Below are 23,158 nucleotides of genomic sequence, written 5' to 3'. Positions count from 1 at the left end.
GGAAAAGCATAACAAATACAAATATTTTGGTTGGCATTTTTGGTAGGTTGCAGCTATTATGACTGCTCCATTGCAGCAGCAAACGACAACAAAAACAACGTGGGATGTAAATACATAATATGTGACAAACCGTTTTAATACATTTCAACACACACACAGTGAGCCACACATACATGCATGTGTACGATATTTACAGATACAGATATAAAATGCTCATACTCGAATCTCTTGTCTATGCAAATATTCACGTCTGGCCCTGTCACTTAACCAGGGTCATATTCGGGAAATGCATGTGTAATAACATGACCAAAAACCCCAACAAAAAAACACACAAACATACATCACCCCACCACTCACACATTCATACAATAAATCTACCAAATAAACATTGTTGGATAAGAGAGAGAGTTCATGCTTGTAGTTATTTGACTGAGTGAGTGTATGTCGTCGGGATGGTTGATATAAAGGTTTTGCGCCTCATGCTCCCCGACACCAACAGCAACAACACCACTGTGAAGACCATAAAACGCATAAATTATTTTATTATTTAAGTTTGAAAATATATTAAATGAAATGTTTGCTGCAAATCTCTCATCTTTGGTAAACAAACATTCAAACCTATCGTACATACACACGTATATTAGATTCCATAGACCATAGTCTTGTCTGCATTTGGTTTTTCACGAAATTGCTATGTGCGGAAGTTGTTAGGAGTCTGTGGTGTTGTCAGGGCGATAAGTAGCAAAGTAGAGAAAGAGAGAACGACGAAATACAATTTCCTCTCGAAATATTCATGAAATTTACAGTTTGCCCTATGGGCGCTTTTCTACTTTCTTTGGTAAGTTTAATCTTATAGTAAATATTTATTAAGTATTGTCCAAATTCAACTGAGATTATGTTTCGTTTAGTTAACATAAAGAATTATCTACGTAAAACTTTATGCATCGGAACACATGTACTGAGGCCATTAGATCAAATCAAACATCAAACGGAAGTTTGGTTAAATTTCAGGGCTCCTCTTCATTAATGTGTAGGTGTTGTTGTGTTGTTAATTCAATTACTTATTCAAATTAAGAAAAATCATCCGCTAATTAAAATATTTTTTTATACCCTCTACCATAGTATGGAGGGTATATTAATTTTGTCATTCCATTTGTAACACATCGAAATATTCATTTCCGACCCTATAAAGTATATATATTCTTGATCAGGGTAAAATTCTAAGACGATCTAGCCATGTACGTCCTTCTGTCCGTCCGTCTGTCTGTTGCAATCACTCTATCTTCTGAAGAAATTGAGATAAGTTGCTGAAATTTTGCATAGGGTTGCCTTTCGTCTGCAGGCAGGTCAAGTTCGAAGATGGGATATATCAGTCCACGTTTGGGCATAGCTCCCATGTAAGGGTAATTGGGTTCCAAATTTCTCCACCAAAAATTATAAAATAGGTCCACTTTATCTGGTAGCCCCCATATAACGGTACCCTCTAAATTGCACTATTTTGGGGGGTTTTGATCATATTTTTCCACCGAATTGGCTGTAATTTAGTATTTTGAGTTCTCTCAAAAAACTTTCAAATAAAAATTATGAATATAGATTCATTTTTTCGCATAGCCCTCATATAAGGGTCCCCCTCGATTTAGCCATCTGTTTTAATCATTCTACATTGGGGATACTGAGGTAAAAAACTAGAACGGCCAGGTGCGAGAATGATATATAATATATTGGCCCTCAGTTACGCCTCTCCCCCATATTGTGATACCTACCCATTTTCGGTACTTTTAATATTTAGCGTGAAGGAATGTATTGTGATGCCAAAACGTTTGGTTAGAAATAGAGCTATGTACATAAGTCCCTAATTTTGCATAGAACCTCTAATAATTACAACTCCAACTGTATGGTGTTTCCTACACGATGTAATGGCCTCCAAAAACCTACACATAGAAATGTTTTTTTCTGCAATGACAATATCTATATTAAACCAGCAGCTTCCACCACACCCCCAAATAAAATCATGTGTACGTCGGTGATGGCCGTTCCACATGTTCCCCATATTTTCATTTCAAGTAACTATCAGTATACCTATGTTGGATTTTTCACTTGTTTTTTTTTTGTCCTGATTTAGTTTTGTAATTTGAAATAACCATTCAATATTAAATTAATTAAATCTTTAGAAGTTCTGTTAATGGATGGGCACATAACATACAGGAGTTTTCGCACAAACCCCATGATATATAAAGACTAAGAATTGGATTTTTTTAATCATAAAGCCCTCCTATACATCTCGTTTATTGATTTCAATTTAGTGATAATACAGTAGTTTTGACATACTTGTACACACAACAGTAGCAATTATTTCTATGCAGGAAAATCAAAAGGTATCTGATATCTGTTACTTGCTTCAACGTGCACGTAAGTGAAATCACTGTGTAAAATATGAATTGTGCGCATAAACGAAATATTTAAGGGGGAATCTGAGAAAAATTACCAAAGAAGTGTATTGTGTGTAACTAAATCCAAAGTGCAGCTATGTACAAAGCAGTTAAATCAAAACTACAGTATCTAAATCGGTGGCATTATCAATTATGGCAATGATTCTTAAAATCCTCAAAAGTATTTCCAATTATCACATTCTGTCTACACCATTTTCAACTATAATAAGAATAATTCTCAATATAATGGGTGAATTTCGAAAGTTGTTCATTATTTGAATTAAAATTTAAAACCATACAATTTTCTATGAACATTAGATCATTTTTGTGAGACTATAACCATGTGAAAAAGGCATCCAATCCAAACGGGGTTCAAACCCCAGCTATCGTTTTTCTACAACCATCATAAGCTTTCAGATTTTGCCGGTCCCGATTGGTTCAAGATTTTAGTGCTGCACAGGGTAATTACTATGTTTTCTTTATTACACCTATTTCGATTCTTATATATCTTTTTTAAAACGAATTTATTACAAAATCATGTGTATCATTTGCTTTTGACTTACTGCCAAAAAATATGTATATAAAAAAATGGCTAGAAAGAAATACAGTACACCTATAAAACAGCAAATTATCAGTGATTATGAAAACAATTTATCAAATAAAATGATTTCGGAGAAATATTTCATGAATAAATCAGTGATTTCTCGAATTATAAGTCGGTTGTATTTAATACATCAGTTGTGACAGTTCATTACGAAGGAAGGCTGTAATAGAACATGACTTCGTATTAGCAAACAAATTGTCAGAGGGTTATAGTTGGATATAACCTCAAGAACAGAGCGTGGACGAGCTATGGTAGCAGGTCTACATGCCCGGAGATTATCATAAAATGCCTATTATTTCTTAAAAAATCAGGAAGCCAAATTTTGTTTTCATAAAAGTTCATATTAATTGGAATCCGACTCTTTGGAGAAATATTATGTTATGGAATAAATTAAAGTTCTATATTAAAAATTACCGAGAATCAAATGAAAGGCTTAACCCACAGTACTGCAAGGTTACTGGTATTGGGTTGTTTTTCTTTTTATGGAGTTCGATTTATTTACGAAATTTATGAATTAATGAATCCGATTAAAAAATGTGTAAAACACTTAGGTTCCCTTCGCTGATGAAAATATACCGCTTGTTTTGGATGTTTCAGCATGATAATAAACTAAAAAATACACTGAAACGATTGATTGCGGGAGTTATTGGCCAGCACAATAATCGGATCTATACCCTATAGAAAATCTTCGGAGTATCATGGATAGCAAAATCGAAAGAGATATACAAACTAACAAAGGATCAAATTGAGCGTCTTATAGATTCAATGTCACGTACGTGTACTGCCGTAATAACGTAAAATAACGGTTACGCTATCGATTACTATCCAAATGTAATTATTTAAAAGAAAAAATCAAAAAGTTGCTTTAGTTTTACCAAGTATAAGTTGGTCAATTTAGTTTTCCCATAGATTTTTTTATTTCAAAATACATTTTGCGGCAGTTTTGATGATTTAAATTGTTAATTTAATTAAACAAAATGCATTATTTATTGGTAGAAGAGGGAACGTCCTTTATTTCAAATAAATTTATGGGCCATATGGATCTGTGTGGATTTTTTATACATAGTCAAAAATAAATATTTTTATTTGGGGTTTTCTATGCTGAATGCTATTTTTGTATGGAGTGAAACTTGAAATTAACCAAAAAAAAAAACATAATTTTGGTTGCTACTGCTGATAAGGATCTTTTAAAAATTAATTTAATTTTGCTAGTAATCGACAACATAACCATTATTTTTGATTATCCTTGGGTATACTACTACGCGCATCCTGAACCTGTGGTTAGAGATTATGTTTGTTTCTTTGTGAATCTCTTCTGATTTGAAGATCTGATGATATTGATGGTCATTATAAAACCCTGATTTTTCACTTCCTCAACCAATCTTTGTAAGGAGTATATTTTCTTCAGCGAAGGATCGTTTTTCATCACATCTGTATAAACAATCCGATCCACTATATCAAAAATCTCATAAATATGTCGAAGTTTGTAGGGAGTGGGAAATTCTTTGCCATTGTGCTTCTATATTATTACCGGTACAATGGGTGCTTTCGTCAAGCAGTTGGGTAAGTTGAGCGGAGTAGGCTGGGTGGGTGATTTTTGTCTTAAAATCTCTTAGCAGAATTTTAATGTAATGGTCAGGGAAACGGTCATATGCTGTTTTTAGGCGCTCGTAAAATATGTCTTTGGTCTGTTCATCTTCATCTTCGGTTGGAGGATGGGCACAAATGAGACTGATGTAGAAGAACTTCGCTTTTATAAGGATTATAGCAATTCGACGATCATCTATTGGAGTGAATCTGGTGACGAGGTCTTTTATTCTCCTATTAAACATAAATCCGCAGCCATGTTCATGTCTTGTTTAAATACAGCTTTAATACAGGGGGTAATCATCTGATTTACTTACGCCAGTCCCTTTCTATCGCATTTCCTATGAGGCAATAATATCGGCTTTGTACTTCTTGAGTACATCCGCCAAAACGAACACTGCGCCTATTCTGTACAACGTGCGCACATTCCAAGTGCAGATCGTGGTTCTTTATACGTTTCCGGGGGTTTGGTTTTCTTTTTCTTTGCTTTTTCATAGTAGGTTGGGTTTCCCGAGAGTGGACAACTAACCCGACGCCTCACCCATTTTTTATAGTTCTTATGGGTGAACTCGCGGCAAATATTAGCTCTCTATTTCATTGGGTGATGAAAATAGCTACCCCAGGTGGCACCGCGCGTAGGTCAGTGTCCACAATTGAGATGAAAGAGGGAGCAATATAGGCCTGGACTTCGCCATGTTAAAGTCAATCAGAGCCGTTGCTTGGTATCTATCATCCCCTACGCCACACGCTATATGCAGATGATTAACTTTAATATTACGATTTTATGTATGTATATTCTATCGCAACATATTGAAAAATGATTATCACGCAAAATGTTTTCCAATAGCGTGATATTAATAAACCATATCCTGCAAATATGCTACTACAATTTCATTTTGTTAAAATATCTCAATCATGCAGCTAGCTATGTATAATATTCACTCTCATTAAATAATATTTCTTTTTCTCATCTTCTCCTTTGTCTTTCTTATCTTTTGCAGCGCTTCAAAGATAACGACATCGAAGTCAAGCGAAAGGATGGTATCATACTTTTACGTGAATTGGCAGCAGAGGTGAAAAATTTCATGGACTTTAAGCGCAATGCAGTGATGGTAAGTGGTGGGATTGGTTAGAGGGTGGCAGTAGTGGGTTGGGGGTGACGAATAAGGCTTTAATGTACTAGAAATTAGTATACATCGTTCATTCATTCATCCAATGACTGAATCGCCGAGTTCATGGATACAATGACTTGTCGCACAATTACCAAACAGAGAAAAATTATTAAAATTCTGAAACAGGAAACTGTGAACAACAGGCAAGAGGGATGGTGTATTGTCGGATGGACGGGCGGACGGACTGTCGGTCGGATGAGCAGAATGATGAAAACGAATGCAAAGTAATATGCAAAAGTTTGTCTTGAATGGCCCTGAGCTAAATGAAATTAAAATGAAATTGAAATCAATAAAATATAAAATGTAACAAAATTTTAATACGGAACAGAGAACGACAAAAAACTTGCCCACAAGCGTTATTCACGCTAAAGTATTAAAACACAACAGCAAGAGCAATGGGAGTGAAAGTGGCATGACATCGCTCAGTATAATGGGGTGTGTGTGTATAAGTTGGTGTATAGATTGGAGTTGTGTGTGGAAGTGGGGTCGAAAATGTCCGAATAGGGGTGGATTGGTAGATTTTGTGCGGCTCGCCCTTGTGTTGTAAGGAGATTTTGCGAATATATGTATACAATGGGATTAAATGATGTGACCCAATGGCAGCCAAGGTTGTAGCCATTCATTTATATTGTAGTATATGTGGAGGCAAATCAACACTAATGACTCGTTTAACAGTTATAAATGTTTTGGATATAGTTTTTGTACGGGTAAAATTAATACAAAATTTCAATTAAAAGATAATTCTTGATGTAGATAAACGCCATTGGAGAGTATATTAAGAACCCAAATTCGTCATAGGTTAAGTTGTTGATGAATATTTTCCTGTTTAGTCTAAATTTCATTATGAAGAAGCTTAATATATATGTTTGTATACACTGCATATTATTTTTGAGTAAGCATGCATTGGGCCAAATCGAATGAGAAATATTTTTGTAAAACATACCCTGTTTCTATCTCGAGTCCTTGTTCCACCTGTTTCGTCCTTAAAAAATCTCATATAGATTTTGGTTTAAGGAAATCAGGACGTAAATGTCGCACTGGCTTCGATATAGTAAAAGGATAAGTTATACAAAAATATCCCTTATTCGGTTCGACTTAAGATAAGTCTTATCAAAAATAACCCCAGACAAAGATATAAAATTATTTATTCATAAAGGTTAATGTTACTATTAAAGAGCAATTAATCACTCCATAACTCTGTAACTTGACTTATGGCGAATGTGTCCTTCTGGGATCTTAATACAATCGCCAATGGTTTTCATCCCTATAAGGAATTTTTCAATGCCTAGACCATGGCCCCATTTTGTGTCACAATATTATTGGTTAACCCTGCCTACCGCCCATAATCTTGACGTTCAAGATTTATAAAACCTATCTTTACTGTTAAAAAGGAAATATTCATAATAGACTTATATATTTCAATTATTACCGTTAACATAGACCTTAGAGTTCATTGTCGAGGAAAAGCTTTGATAGATCGTTTTTATGTATTTTAATAAAGTCTTACTATATATTTTATGGCGTTGTTTTATGTACAATTAAACTATATTCTAGATGGGTCACAAACGCATAAATATATAGAAGGAATATAACATAATAATATGGCTTTTGCATATAGTTAATATGGACCTTACTTGTTTTCCTTAGAACTATATAATCTTTTGAAAACATTTCATCTTGCTACACAATGAAATAAAATAAAGCGTTAGATTTTTAATTCCGATGTCATTTAAAATTACTCTGCTGAACTCTATAACCATAATAATTCTTGGCACCACCTTATTTTAGTGTCTAAGATTATAGCCAACTAGCCGAGTAATAAATTACAAGTCATAAAAAAAAACTTAAACAACAATAACAAAATGAGAAAAGAATGAATGAATTTATATAGAGAGAGGTTGACACTGGATTATAACATAAGTGTTGTGTGACCTTTAACGGAAATCTCTGAATAAACATTTAGCCTTTGGAATTTGGCTATAAAATAAAAACGAATAGTTAATACATAAATATTTTATGGAGATATTTTATGGAATCATAAAATTGTCGTACATACATACACATATACAGATAGACACATTTTATCATTTCACCTACACGCCGATTGTTTTCCTATTATTTTATCGTTTTAATGGCCATTTAAAGGTTTTTGATTGAAAGTCGAAAATTAATGGTAAATAAGTAAAACAAGTAAAAAGGTTAAGTGTATAATCTTTTATAACACTGTGCAACAAAATCGAGCTCTTGGTCCAGAGGGTGAAAAATTCCTTTTGAGATTAAATGAAGTAATTTTCCACCACCAAAATCTTGTGGCCCAGTGTAATCTCCGCATAAGAAAGCCAATATAAATACAGTTAACTTAGTGGAAATACATTAGAGATTAAGAGTCAAACAAACTATTATGCCCCATGAAAAACTATGCGGTCTAATCATAGTCAAAAAAAGTCGAGTTTTTCTTAAGTTAAAGCACATTTTTAAGTTAGCTGTATACTAAGTCAACCATAGTGGTGCAAAAGTCGACTTTTTGTCTTAGAGTCCACTTTATAAGAGTAATAGGTTGGTGTGAAAGATTGTTTGATTTGGTATGAAAAATTGTGTTAATTTAATTATAAAAATGTCTGATTTTGAGGATATTAAAAGATATTTTAAAATATTTAACGATATGGATTTGTTTGACGTCTAAAGTCAGACGTCTAAAGTCATCTTTTGTTGTTTTTATACCTTACACCCTGGAAATGAGGTATTATTAACTGGGACATCCCAGTGTTTAAGAAACGTCTCGATACAAACGTAACTCAGATTTTCGGTAATTTGACTATTTTGAACATGTTTCGGTTTTCATTAAGAAGAAAATCTCCTGTTCAAAAATAATGAATATTGAAATTTAGATTTTTGTCGGATTAAGCATTTTTAAACCCCCAGTCTTATTGCTAATCATTTATCGATTTATGACATTTCGAAGTAAAAAAATATTTTGCCGTATTTTGTTTGGTGCATTCAACCGAATCATTATCTTCCAATAATTATAAATTTTTGATGTTTCATTTAGCGCCATGTTTTAGGATATGTCGCCACAATCAATTTTGGATAAAATACGCATATTATTCGCGTATCGATGTATTTTTGACCTATTTTCACGCAAACTCGTGAATATGATAATACAAACAATTCGAAGAAAAACGCGATTATATACACGAATTTGTCAAAATACGTTTTTGCTACATTCAAGGTACCTATTTCCGCCGGAATTGGGTGGAATTGCACATGGCTGGGATCATTAGATTTGACATGTAAAAAACTAAAATCACGTGGGAGTCTACGGTAATTTAGACTCAAAAATAGTTTTTTTTTATAAAAATGTACACACCAAATTTTCGCCTTTGGAATCCAATTGCAAAGAAGCTACGGTGAACTCGAAGCAAAATCACGAGTTCTACAATCCTATAATTAGTTTAGCCCATTATCTGGTTGCGCGTCCTGATTATAAGAACAATTCGAAAAACACCGAAAATCCGGCATCCGCTTTGGGTGGGTGCAGTGATTATATCGAAAAATAATACTAGAAAATCACATGAGAACCATGCTGCCCATGGGGTATTCTTCAACATAATCAATGATCGCATGTGCGTGCAACCCATTATTTATTACAGATATTTTTAAGATTTTGACAAGAGCAATTCATTTTATAGAAATGCATTTAAATTATATTCAATATGTTCATATTTCCCGAGTTATGAGCTTGCAACCTCAACTTCAAGGAATTTAAGACATTTTTATACCCTTCACCACACTGTGGTACAGGGTATCATGTATTTTTGCATATGTTTGTAACAGACAAAAGGAAACGAGATAGACACATGGTTCCTTTTGAGGATATGCATAGAATCACTTTTTAAGTCGATTTATGCATGTCCGTTCGTCCGTCCGTCTGTTTGTCCACGTTAAATTGTAAACAAAGTACAGGTCGCATTTATGATCCGAATTGGATGAAATTGAAATTGGGAAAAATCGGTTTAGATTTAGATATAGCTCCCATATATATTTTCGTCCGATTTAATGTAAATGGTGTACCAAGGTCCCTATACATCTTTCGATTTGCACGAAATTTGGCACAGCGTACTGAATTAGGTCTAGAATGATGTGTGTTAAGTTTCAGAAAATCGGTCCATATTTAGATATATCTCCTATATATATATTTTCGTCCGATTTAATGTAAATGGTGTACCAAAGTCCCTATATATCTTTCGATTTGCACGAAATTTGGCATAGCATAATAAATTAGGTCTAGAATGATGTGTATTAAGTTTCCTGAAAATCGGTTCAGGTTTAGATATAGCTCCCATAAATATTTTCATCCAATTTTAGGTAATTGGTGTACCAAAGTCCCTATATATCTTTTGATTAGCACGAAATTTGGCACAGCATTCTGAAATAGGTCTAGAATGATGTGTGTTAAGTTTCCTGGAAATTTGTCCAGATTTAGATATAGCTCCCACGAAATTTGGCACAGCGTACTGATTTAGGTCTAGAATGATATGTGTTAAGTTTCCTAAAAATCGGTCCAGATTTAGATATAGCTCCCATATATATTTTCATTCGATAGATAAATGGTTCAACAAAGACCCCAAGGTAGGCCTTTTAATATAAACTAGCTTGAAGCAACCCTGTATCTGACCAAATGAAAAATTTGGTATAGGTTGCGGAATGACATGCTTATGGATACATTTTCATGTTATTGGTCCTTCAAAAATTCCACGTATGTTAGGATTTATTTGTTGAATATACCCACAATGGTGAAGGGTATTATATAGTCGGCCCCGTCCGACCTTATTACTTTCCTTACTCGTTTAATATTCCCATATATCTATATTATTTTTACTTTGTTCGAAAATGTAGGCACGCTGGATTTAATATTAATAGAATTAGACAAATTGAAGTACAACGAAATATTTATATTACATTAAGGGATCGTTTTGTTTCCCCTTTAATAATTTGTTGGTTTACAAAATTATAAACACATAGAAAAATTAAATAAAATTAAATTTTGTAATTAATAAAAATAGAAATAAATGTTTGTGATTCTTTTCTCTTTAATTACAAATTTTGAAAATATTTAGATTAAATTATAGAAAGGAATTTGTATATACACGACTTCCTATAAGAGCAACTTAGTCTACATTCTATTTTTTATACTATTAAGATAAGTTTAAATTATGATATCAAATATAGCTGTTGTTAATATTACAACATTTTCAATAAACGACAATCACACTTCTATAACTACTCCAGTCATTTGCATTATCTCCAGTTCACCCTTACCCATGAAGAAGTCAGAGTATAAAGTTGCGCTTAGTGAAAAATCATCTTCTCACTCCATATAATAGTAATTACATTCTTTGCTGCTGTTAATAACAAACATAACTGAAAATGACATCCTTTAATGGACTTTTCTAATATCGAAAAGCATAAAAAATACACGATCTAATGTACACTGTATAACAAGAAAAAGTCAATCATACTCAACTAAAAATGCACACACTCGTACACATGTATGGAGTGCATACATACATATGTACATGCTAATGTTGTATGTGTTACTTCAACATGTACTTCAATTTTTATGCTTCTTCATATCTAACATGATGATGATGGAATAACTCTTTTTTTTTGCCATGCAGTCTTTGCTGCTCATGGATTGACATGGAAGCAAACAAGTGTAAGGAAAATGTCGTCAGTAGGTACTGTAAATAAACATCAAACTTGATCAATTTTTATTGACAAGATAGCCCATTTGCTATCGCAAAATCCATCGTCACATTCAGAGTTTCACACCCAAAGCAAATCGTTTTGCATTCGTATGTATGTGACTATGAAACGAAAAAATAGAAATTATGATGAAATAAAAAAGATCCGTTTGGTGCACTGAGTATCTGAGTATCATCCTGAGTATCTGAATGTAGTGGTTATAGGCTTGGAAGAGACAATGGGTAAATGTAAATGTTATAGCTTAACTTAAAGGGATTTTTCGCAAGGCGACTGTCTATTAATATCATAGGTGCCCAAAATTAAAATGCGTTAGTATGTGTGAGAGAAAACAGAACAGTACCGAACAAAATTGTGTGTACATTTTGGTGGTCGGAAAAATTATTGAAGAATTTAATTTTTGTTATTATATAAATTAAAATCATTATTAAAAATATTTTTATATGAATTACAAATTGTATATGTCACAACAATCTAATAAAGATTATAAAGTAGAATATACCGAGATAATCATATTGTAATATTAAATATTAATATTAAATACTACGATAATTATCAAATATTTAATTCTTTAAAAAAACAGAAATTGTTCTGTTGTTTTTAAAATTTTTTAAACATACAAAACGCATTTTGAATAATTAAATAAAAATCCAAATATACTGAAACACTTTTATCCCTAAGTGTTATTTCGTTGATTTTCTAGTTCTGCGGACACGACGTCGTGCGCGCACCCCAGTACGTGTTCATTCGTTGCCTGTCAAACAACGACTGACTGAAAGAGCATAACAATGCGTGTGAGTAGGCAGCTACTTTAAAGTATACTGATGGGCACCTATGAAGTATACTGATGGGCACCTATGATCAATATCACGTTCCACTATTTAGTACAGCCCTTATAAAAAGGTACTCGCATTATTCGGCATTTTTAAGCTTTCAACGTCTTCATAAAGGATTCATTAAATATGGTCAGCCAGTCGGCTGCCCAGACATTCATAAATGTATCAAATCACATTACTTTTTAAAATTCACATATGTAGTTGTGAAGACTCGACACTTAAAATGTCATTTCAAAAATTTAACTTATGTGAAGGACTAACTTCACTTCTGACGCAAACATTCCTGTATTTACCCTTACCCAGACGAACAGTATGGGTAATGCTTGTACAAAATCATGTTAGGTGATTGTCACAGGCGTCATATCACTGTTGACTGTCACTGAATGTGAAATCTCATCGACAGTTACATATAAAGTACTTCAGTGAATATTTCCCACTTTACTTTATGAAATACAATTAACACAAAAATGACAATCTGCACGACTAACTGCATACACCAACTGTTGCGATATATGTACCTATATACTACTTATATGTATGTACTATGCATGTGTATCGCACGAAGAGACGACAAGAAATTAAAATTATTTATGTAAAGTTGATTGAAACCAAACAACCAACCAACCAACATCCAGTTTACAAAACAATTGGGGTTAACCGCAATTTCTTGTGAATCTTTTGGTAGCTGGCTCTTGAAGGACTCTTAAGATTCATTCATGAAATAGCACACAGTAAAATTGTATAAAATATGTAATGGCTTAAAAAAGAGGGAGTAGTAGTAAACAACAAAAAGTGCAAGGCGAATTGGAGGTAAGATTATTTTGAGATTAACTTTACAGACACAATGCTACAAATTGTAAGTTCGGGGGCAGATTAATAAGTCCGTGAAAAAATCCGTTAATGAATAAAACGAAAAAATCCACGGTTACGCATTTTCCACATTTAACATTAAGTCGTGCTTTTTGAAGTAACTGCGAAGCTTTTCCATGCACATATTCACAAAATACAAGTGCAATAGTAACCAGTAAGGAAAGTTCAAAAGTTCACATTGGGAACATACAAGAGATTTTAATATCTACAATATCCTGTAGATAGAACAGACATAGAATCATTGGAGGACCATTAAGATGCCATATTTGAACCAATTGAAAAAATCCCATAAACATACCATTTTGAAATCAATGAAAATATGCATGTCAAACGTAAAAACTTGGATTCTTTGGTGTACCACTTGTATGAAATCGAATAAGGTTATTTATGGGGGCTATATATAAACACATGGACCTTATTGAGCAACAGTTGCATACAACATTTGTTTTTTGTTATCACTCTATATTCAATTTAATACCCTCTGCCAAATTTCTTGTAAATCGAACAAACATAGGCCCTTCGGTGCACCATTTACATAAAATCGAACGAAAATATATCAAAATCTGAACCGATTTCCACAAACCTTACCATTATTTCCTCAATTGCATTCGCTATGCAAAATTTTGCTCAATCGGACAATTATTGGGAGTTTGGTGTATCATTCCAAAAAAATCGGAAGAAACTATATATGGGATCTATATCCAGATCTGAACCGATTTTAAATTAATTTACCTAAAATAGGCCGAAACTATATATGGGAGCTATATCTAAATCTGAACAAAACTTCGCAGACATCAATCTGAACCTAATTCAGTACTCTGTGCAAAATTTTGTTTCAATCGGACAAAAATTGGGAGTTTGGTGCACCATTTACCTAAAATCGGGCGAAACTATATCTAAATCTGAACCGATTCCAACAAAATTTCGCATGCATCAGTTGGGACCTAATTCAGTACTCTGTGCAAAATTTTGCTTCAATCGGACCAATAGAGGGAGTTTGGGGCACTATTTACATTAAATTGGACGAAACTATATATGTGAGATATATGCAAATCTGAACCGATTTTCTTGAATTTTCAATTTCAATAGGTTTCGTCCTTGGGCCAAATAATATCTATCTCGATTATTTTTGTCTGTTACAAACATATGCACAATGACATAATACCCTGTACCACAGTGTGGTGAAGGGTATAAAAAGGGTAAATAGTAAATGGTCTGTACCGTAAAGTTGATGTTGTTATTTAAGCCACTATGAGAGGGTTAGAAATTCATATCCATGATCCGAGCATATCGGCAGAATATCGCGTTCCTTCAAAACTTTGTACCTTTAAAAATTATTCGAAATAGGGTCATTTATATTTGCGACTATGTTATGGTGATAGTAGGTTGTTTATGCGTTATAAGTGACTGACTGATTATCAACGCTAGATGATCTAGATGATGGCTAGAAACTTGAAATTTGGCATGTAGGTTTTGTTACCTAGACGTGTTATAAGGCGGGGTAGAAATTCATACTAAAAGATACTAAAGACTGTATTATCCGTGAACGGTTTGATGTAGAAATCTGAAATTTGCAATTTGCCTACGATAAGCGAAGTGGTATGTCTGATTTTTTTAATTTAAAACTAAGATTTACTTTAGATTAGTATTAAAAGGTACAATAAAGTACTAAATAACCGGTAGTATTAAAATGTTATCTATGCATTGAGAAAAAAATTCTAAAATTGTGTATGTATCTTTAACTAATTAAAATAGAACGACATGGATAAATATTTTTGAAAATCTGTACCACAGTGAGCGGTAAGATTATAAAGGTGAAGTTTAAAATATATAAAATGAGTTGCGCAATTAATTTTTGTGAATTTATACTTAGAGTTCGAAAAATATGTACACATCCAAAATAATGTATTGAAAGAGTTTTTAAGTGGTTTCTAAAATCTATGGAAACTACTTAATATTGTACCGGGGTATTGAGCGATTAGATGTGGTAGTGTGTGGAATTCGTGTATGGGTTTTTTTTTTCTCATGTTGATAATAATAAAATACGTATGTTATGTTAACAAAGTATGATAAAGTTCAAATCCCATTTTAGGAAAACTTAAAATGATATATATTACATATGATTTAAATTAGCTGAGTTTATTGGTGATCTAATGTGGTGTTTATGCCGACTAAATGAATTGTGTGGGAATAGCAAAAAGTATAATTTTAAATTCAATATGTATCTCTGTCTATTACAAGCAAAATGTACTAAATATTGTGTAGAAGGGATAAAAATAGGAAATTAAATACTTTGTACTAAATAGTACTAAATATAGTATGCAGCGAAAAGGATAGAGACGGATATCAGAATTTAGTATTTATTTTTAACTACGACTACTCTTCAACTACGTTTTATGCAAACATCGAATGATTTTGTGAATTGTAGTTTAAACTTCCGATGTAGTGAAAATCGGACAGGACTTCATATACAAATAAGTGAACCTATGCATGCAAGGCACAGAATACCAAAAGTAAAAAATATTCACATTTTTGTAAAATTTCTACTATAACAATACTAATTTTTATTTGCAATGATGGAAATTTTTATTTGCATTGGAAATATGACGCGAATTCCGATTATTCAATGGGCGCGATCTTTATGTATAGGATTTACCAAAAATGTAGACTTATTTCGACAATTTTTTCCAATGACGATTTTTTAACCCAAAAGGCACAAAAAATACTAAATTCCTGCGAGTTTTAATGGAAATCTTCCAAAAATTAAAAGTAAATGTCAATTTTTTCGGATAGCCATAAGGGCAGCGCTTTGTCGAGGTAATTCCAATGGAACAATTATGTTTCAAAAAACCTATATTTGTATTGGTCTATAGGGAGGGTATGAAAATTAGTACGTTGTACTCGATTAAGTAGGATTTGAGCATCAACGCTTCTTATCTCTATGTTCTAAAGAAATTCGGACTACGATCTAAGATTAAAAGAAATGAAGATATAGGAGCCATCATTATTCGACTTGTTTTCTAATTTAGACTGAATTCCAAAAGTGTCTAGATTCTAATTTAATTTTTTCAATTGTGATATTGATCATTTATTATAAATACTTAGAAATATAGTCGAATTGGTCAGCATAGAGACCATAGTCCTTTACAGATACCATAGGTCTTTATAAAGGCCAATTGGTATTCATAAAATCTTGTTTTCTCTATACTAATTGGTATTTATACATACCTATGTTCTCTCAGCAGGCCTGTGATATCCATATACTGTCTGTTTCATGGTCCCTAAAAAGATCAATTCGTATTTATACACATTTGATATTTATACACATCGGAGGTTTCTGTACAGACTTGCAGCCTCTACAAACCTTTAATCGGTATATATACAAACCAATTGGTCTTAATATAGACCTGTGATCTCTCTGTAGAGCTATTGGTCTTTATAAATCCGATTGTAAGTGGGAGTGTTTATATTAATCCAATTGAAAATACATGGGGTATAATGAAAATAGGGTTAAGAAATTAACTCAAATAACACAACAAAATTATCATTGAAATAAATGTCTTTCGGATCAATTTGGATCAGTTTTATAGGAGTTAGAGAGATATGAAACTGAAATTTTAATATTTTAAAATGGGTTACGAAACTTTAGTGGTTAGGGTAGTATATGAAATTCACTTTTAGCCTATAATGTAATTTCTATTCCTTTCATTTGTAATTATAGTTAAATTACTTATCTATATTAAAAAAAAGTAAATATCACATCATAGTGTATTTTTGCAATTGTGTGTGAATTTGACGGCGTCAGACGATTGAGGTTTCAACAGTTTACGCACGAATTGTTTTTCATTAGTTTCATGTTCGACATGAGTGTAAATTGCCGATACCACACCAGCCAGTCTGTCGAGCCATCCAGCCCAGCCAGCCAACCAACGATATTACTGCTGTCTTTCAGCCATTGACATAATGGACATGGCGATGTCATGACATTCACAGGAGTCGCAAGTCAGGTTGTGATGTCGCCAAAGGACCACAAAGAAGTAGGCGAGATGAAAAATGTCGTTTTGCTACCAACCCTTTGTTCGATGGATAAATATGAAGGAAACAAATTGGTAGATTGAGTGACAAAGTGGTTGCCACTCATGTGTGGTACGGTTGAATGTTGGAGGCTCGTGTCCTGTTGTGTTATTTAAATGCTGTCTCTATCCTCTTACTTTCATTTGTGTGCAAAACAATTTTCTGTTTCCCTATTTTTTCATTACAGAATATCATAACTCCAGACACAACTCCTTACTTCTGGTGGGGGTTTGAAGTTGTGCGGTCATTTTTAAAATCTAAATGCCAATTGTAATGGGAAATAAATCATAGTCCCTCTGGGGGTATGCTTTCATATAAAAAGTACACAAAGTAGTAAAATTATTGTTACTTAAAACTAAAATAAAATTTATAAATTGTTCGACTATTTTTATAATTTCTGAGGCGAATTCGCTATAGGCCATTTTTATGTTATGACGTTTTGGATTTCTCATAGTTTTTTTTATATGACATGTCATTAACACATCTACCCTTGTGATTTTTTTTTAACCCTTAAATATTTTATTTATAAATTACTATTCCAAGATGATGTCGAAATATTGAAATATCTATTGTAAGATGCTGCGAATTTTGTAGATAGATATTTTAAAAAGTTGTAACATTTTACAATTTTTGTTTTCAAAGTCAACTAAATTAAATATTGAACTGTGTTTGTTGAAAATCCCTCCACTCTTCGTCTTATTGATTACAATTGTTACGTGTGTTCGATTCCGTCTGGCAGGTAGATGTTATTGTGGAATGTTCAGTTTTTTGTTTCAACAGTTCTCCGGTGGTTGTGCACAACTGAGGCCTGCATCGATTGTATTAGTTATTGATTTTTAACATTTCATTTGTTTCAATTTCAATTGCTCATTTTGTAGTTGTACTCCAGGATTGAGAAACCTATAAATGGAACGAACACAGATGCTGGAATAAATATAAAAAAATAAATTTTCACCATTACTTTTTTTGTAATATAATTCAAATAAAATCATTTCTCTGTTCCAGAACATGTCAGAATCTTCTATTACTCTTTTTGTAAATTTTAAGAATTGTACCACTTATTGAGTAGGAGAGCAGATCGTGTATTGAAACAGTAAATGCATAAGCAATGCATGAATTATTGGAAGTATTATTGAAGCATAAATGGATATAACACAATATTACAAATTGAAATTCATATTATACTAGCGGGCCCGCAAACGTTGTCTTGCCTAGCAATATTGTTGATGTATAATTTTTGGCATTTAAGATTTGTTTGTATACCCTACACCAGAGCCCACATAAAGTGACATTACAGTATTGAATATCTACAATTTGATGTTTATGAGTGAGTCTTGTTGCTATTTTTTTCATTCTAAAGTATCGGGGGATATACATTTATTAATATTTGAATTCGTGGAAAAAATTAAATTTAATAAATTTATATGCACATATAAGTTTGGCTTTCGGAATTGCAACGTTAAGTTAGCGTTTTTACCCTTCACTTTTTAAGACAGAGCTTTGCACGTACTTTACTGCTACTCTTTTTATTCACGTTTTAGGGCAGATCCCATATAATGGTACCCCCAATATTTAAAAGAATTGCTTCTAATTTCATATTAGGGATACTTACTGAGTAGAATAATCTCACTACATATTTTTGGGATTTGGGCACGTTTTTAAATCTAATTAGCTGCAATTTGGCATTTGGTTGTTTTATTTGTTAGAATGAATCCAACTAAAATTATCAATATTGACCAATATTTTGAAGTAGCTTCCATATAACGGTACCCACAATATTCGGTATTTTGGGTAGTTTGGTCCAGTGGCTGTAATTTTTTTTTTTTTTTTTTTTTGATGATCAAAACCTCTTTACCAAAAATTATTTATATTGTCCAAGTTTCCGGGTATCGCCCATTGTTAAGTATTTTCTAATGTGGTGTCAAATCTTCCTACCAAAAATTAATATATATCCATTCCCATTGTAGTTGCTGTAATATGTCATTCCGGGATATTGGAGGGTAAAACGCATTTTTTGCGGAAATTTTTCTATGTAGGTTTAAGTTTTAGTATAGCTCCTACATACAGGTTCCGTCCCATTTTCGGTATTATAAAGACTTTGACCGAATTTTCCTTTAGAGTTTGGCATAACGGATTTCTGTGAATAAAGAACATACTCCCACGAATTATGCACTATAGCTTTACGTTTTAAAGTGACAGTACACATATTTCCCACTTAATTTTCGTTATCTTGAAGTTCTTAACCCGTTTTACAACCTCACTGTCTGTAATTTTGAACATTATTTTTGTATATATCGGTAGTTAATATATTGAGATATTTGTAATTTTATAGACTGAGTTTTTTTAACTTTGCTGTTTTTTGATAGTTGTTCTTTTTTCATATGAGGTTAGTGATACACATTTTGGTATCGGATATATTCGAGGTGTTGTGTTTATAAGTTCAAAAACATTGACCCACGATTAGGTATATAACTACCTTATGGTACCAACTGATTTGATATTTCCCGTGGCCCTATAGAACTATTATTATTATTTTCTTTTTGCAATTTTTCACGGTTTTCGATTTATTATCACTTTTTAAACCTTCCCTGGAGCTCCACGAACATTCCAAAACTATGACAAGTAAAATCCGTTCGAACGTTCTCGAATTTTAGCGAGACTAACGAACAGCTATTAATTTTTATTAGTATAGATTTCCGATATAGTTTTAGAACATTTAAGAACCATAAAAAGTAAAAATCAGTAAATTAAACTAATTAAACAATTATTATAAAATTGGTTATATATATATATATATATATGTCCGTTTGTCAATTATAATTTGTAAACACAATACAGTCATCAATTATGTACCAATTTGCATGAAATTTTTCATGTAAAATGGAATGTAGCCAAAGAAACATTATTTTTTTCTGTTTTTCGGGACGCTCTGGACGCACAATTATAACCCGAACATCACGATATTTTACACAGAGAAAGGAATCTTACAATGGAATAAGCATGACTGTTTTGATTAAGATCTGTCAATAATTAGCGGGTCAAATGGGTACAGACTTTTGTGTGTAGAATGCCAAAAGGTGTATTCTATGACGTATATATTTACTCCCCAGGCACATAGACTTGCAAAATTTACTGTATATCCAGGACGAGTGGTTGAACTTTATATTGATACCAATTATGTTGTTGTATGAACTCAGATGTATGAGTTATACGTTAATATCACTGCAAAGTCTGCAAAGGTCTGTACCCATTTGACCCACTAATTATCGTCCTGGATATACTGTCAAATTTCCAAGTCTATGTGATCTTAATATGTATATTGCACACAGATTGAGTGCAGTTAGAAGCTATATAAGCAATATGTGTGGGAGGTACCGAAGAATTGGACAGGTGGGTTCCATCTTCTAACTTAAATTAAGTTTAAAGGAAATACTACGATTTTCATATTTAGTATCAAATCGGACATTCCACGCCATTGTTAATGGATTAAAAAAAATCAAAAATTTGACTCACTGCGGTGGAGGTACAAGAAAGAGTGGACATGTGACAAAAATTTATTATGATGTTCAAAATTTGATTGGAATTGTGATATTCTGTTTGTTTCATATAAAATTACAAAGTTTCAAAATGTGTTAATGTTAATATTACTTCTGGGATGTTTGCTCTTGAAATTAAGACATATCGGTCCATTTTTACGGTAACCCCCCCTATAGCGGTACTTTAAGCCTTTCCATATTTTTGGTAACTAATCAGTTATAATTTGGTATTTTTTCTAACTAGGTGGAAAAATTTTTCTATTATCAATATTAGCCCCCCTTTTAGATGTATTTTGAGAATTTGTGCCACGAAATTTACCTAAAAGTCAATGCCAATAATGATCATTATTGGCCCATGTTTCAGGTACAACCGCTTTAGGTACATACAATAAATGCTCATAAGATCGTTATATGTACCGATTTAAACCAAGCATAAAAATGCCATTTTAATATGCGCTCGATGGAACAGGCATAACATTGTTGTAAAAAGCTTCAAATGTCACATGTGATCAAGATAGATATATGAACCGTGCAATTGTGAAACCTATGCCAAATATCGTGTCATTCAAGCAGACTTAGGATAATTGGTGTACTATTTTATAAACAAGATGTATGAGTGTTATACGGAAAAAACTGGACCGATTTTAATAAACCCTGACACGAGCCTTTCAGTATCCTGGAGCACAACACGTTGTTCAAAATTTCAATTTGATACATTTTAAATAAAAATACTATAAAATGTATGAGATATATCTAAATCGATTTTAACAAACTCAATACTTGTCATTCTAGACTCCATAAAGTACAATATTTGATGTTCTATCGCAATCTGAAAAGTATTGGTGGTAGCTATATCTAAATTTTAACCAATTAAAAAAAAAATACGTAACACACGTCACTCTCGATTCAAATTGTTATATTATACAAATTTTTGTCTCAATCGAATAATTATTGGCAGACATACCTCATTGTTTATAGATCTTATAAAGTTTTATTGCTTCCCCGTGAAATAAATAAAATATTAGTTATGGCCGTTTGCATTTATGATGACGATATACCCTTATTAGCCATAAGACTGAGGTTACAAGGTTTTCTGGGGGGCTGGTAACGATTCTACAAGAAAATAGAAAAATTCTTAGCGGTCAAAATTTAAATAATATTTTTTTTTCTATGCCTATTGGCATAGGAAGTCAGATTTTAAAAATAAAATGAATCCGAAGTGGCGGATCAGTTATAGAATGAACTAAAACAGCTCACGGTTCTTCAGAGGATAAAAAATCTATTTGTAGGAAATTTGCAGTCATTTTATCAAAAGTTCATATGCGAACTTTAATTTGTTTAATATAAATACATGAGTAAAGAATATTACATATGTTGCTTTGGACCTAATATCTTATACGCAAGTTGTAAATATATTCGGGTCACAAAGGGTTTAAGTAATTTTAAAAAATACAATTTCATCCATTTGTCAGATTTATTTGGAATTAGCATTAACAAATGTTAATTTTATTCATATGTCTACAAATAGCAGTAGATTAACTTTCGGGTTACACTCAAAATTTGTGTTAATAATAATTTTTTGTAGTTTTATTTTTTGCACTCACTCACATCTGACAAGTGACTTTTCTTGTCCTTTTCTTCACTGGCAGTTCATTGTCTTCATTGAAAAATCTAAAGGTTACCATTAGTGTTGGTGGTGGTATGAACGACGTCAGTTGCCAGTATTTCTGTTAAGTACACGCCCTGGAAACATCACTCTCTTGTTATAATGCCATTGACATTTGCATGTTATGAAATTGCCAAATGTCTAAAAACAAAGTCACTTTACAAGAAATGTCATATTTTCCCCTTCATTTTTTTTTCTTCTGTCATTGTATTGTCGTGGCAAGAAAAAAGAAAAGCAGAAAAAAACAAAAACGTCAACGACCACCTTAAGTGGCTCTGTAAAAGCTATGAAACAATGGCTTGCCCGCTTTCTTAGACATGTATCAAGTTCCCCCTTTTCATAAATGCTCTTACAAATTTTCTAAAGATGTTGGCGGACTTCTTTTTTTTTCGTTTGTCGTCTGTGAGTTGTTATTGTTGTTGGTGTATGGGCGCGTATGAACTTGTAATTCCTAAAGTTGCTGCTAGTCTTTTTCTTGTTATTCAGAAATGAACACAGAAATATGTTCATACATATATATATATATATATATATGAATGAATTGTCATTTCTAAATGTACACGTTTGCATGTAGATATGTATGTATGTGTTTGCATTGTGGTGTGAATGTGGGGATGCAAG

At 32.6% G+C, this 23,158-nt stretch overlaps 1 protein-coding gene across 1 annotated transcript in view; it reads left to right on the top strand.

Annotated features, from left to right (window-relative positions):
• LOC133323561 (voltage-dependent calcium channel subunit alpha-2/delta-4) overlaps positions 1-23,158 on the top strand; it is a 107,141-nt gene that overhangs the window by 60,602 nt on the left and 23,381 nt on the right. Inside the window, exon 3 of the mRNA XM_061532476.1 lies at positions 5,622-5,732. Within this exon, the coding sequence (XP_061388460.1) occupies positions 5,622-5,732 (111 nt within the window). The remainder of the gene's footprint in view (positions 1-5,621; positions 5,733-23,158) is intronic.

Source organism: Musca vetustissima, unplaced genomic scaffold (genome assembly GCF_032173495.1).
Source record: "Musca vetustissima isolate MV318-11 ecotype Yass unplaced genomic scaffold, APGP_CSIRO_Mvet_v1 utg9771, whole genome shotgun sequence".
Classification (NCBI taxonomy): Eukaryota; Metazoa; Arthropoda; class Insecta; order Diptera; family Muscidae; genus Musca; species Musca vetustissima.
The sequence above is the reverse complement of the archived record's forward strand: the minus strand, read 5'-3'. Positions and strand labels throughout refer to the sequence as shown.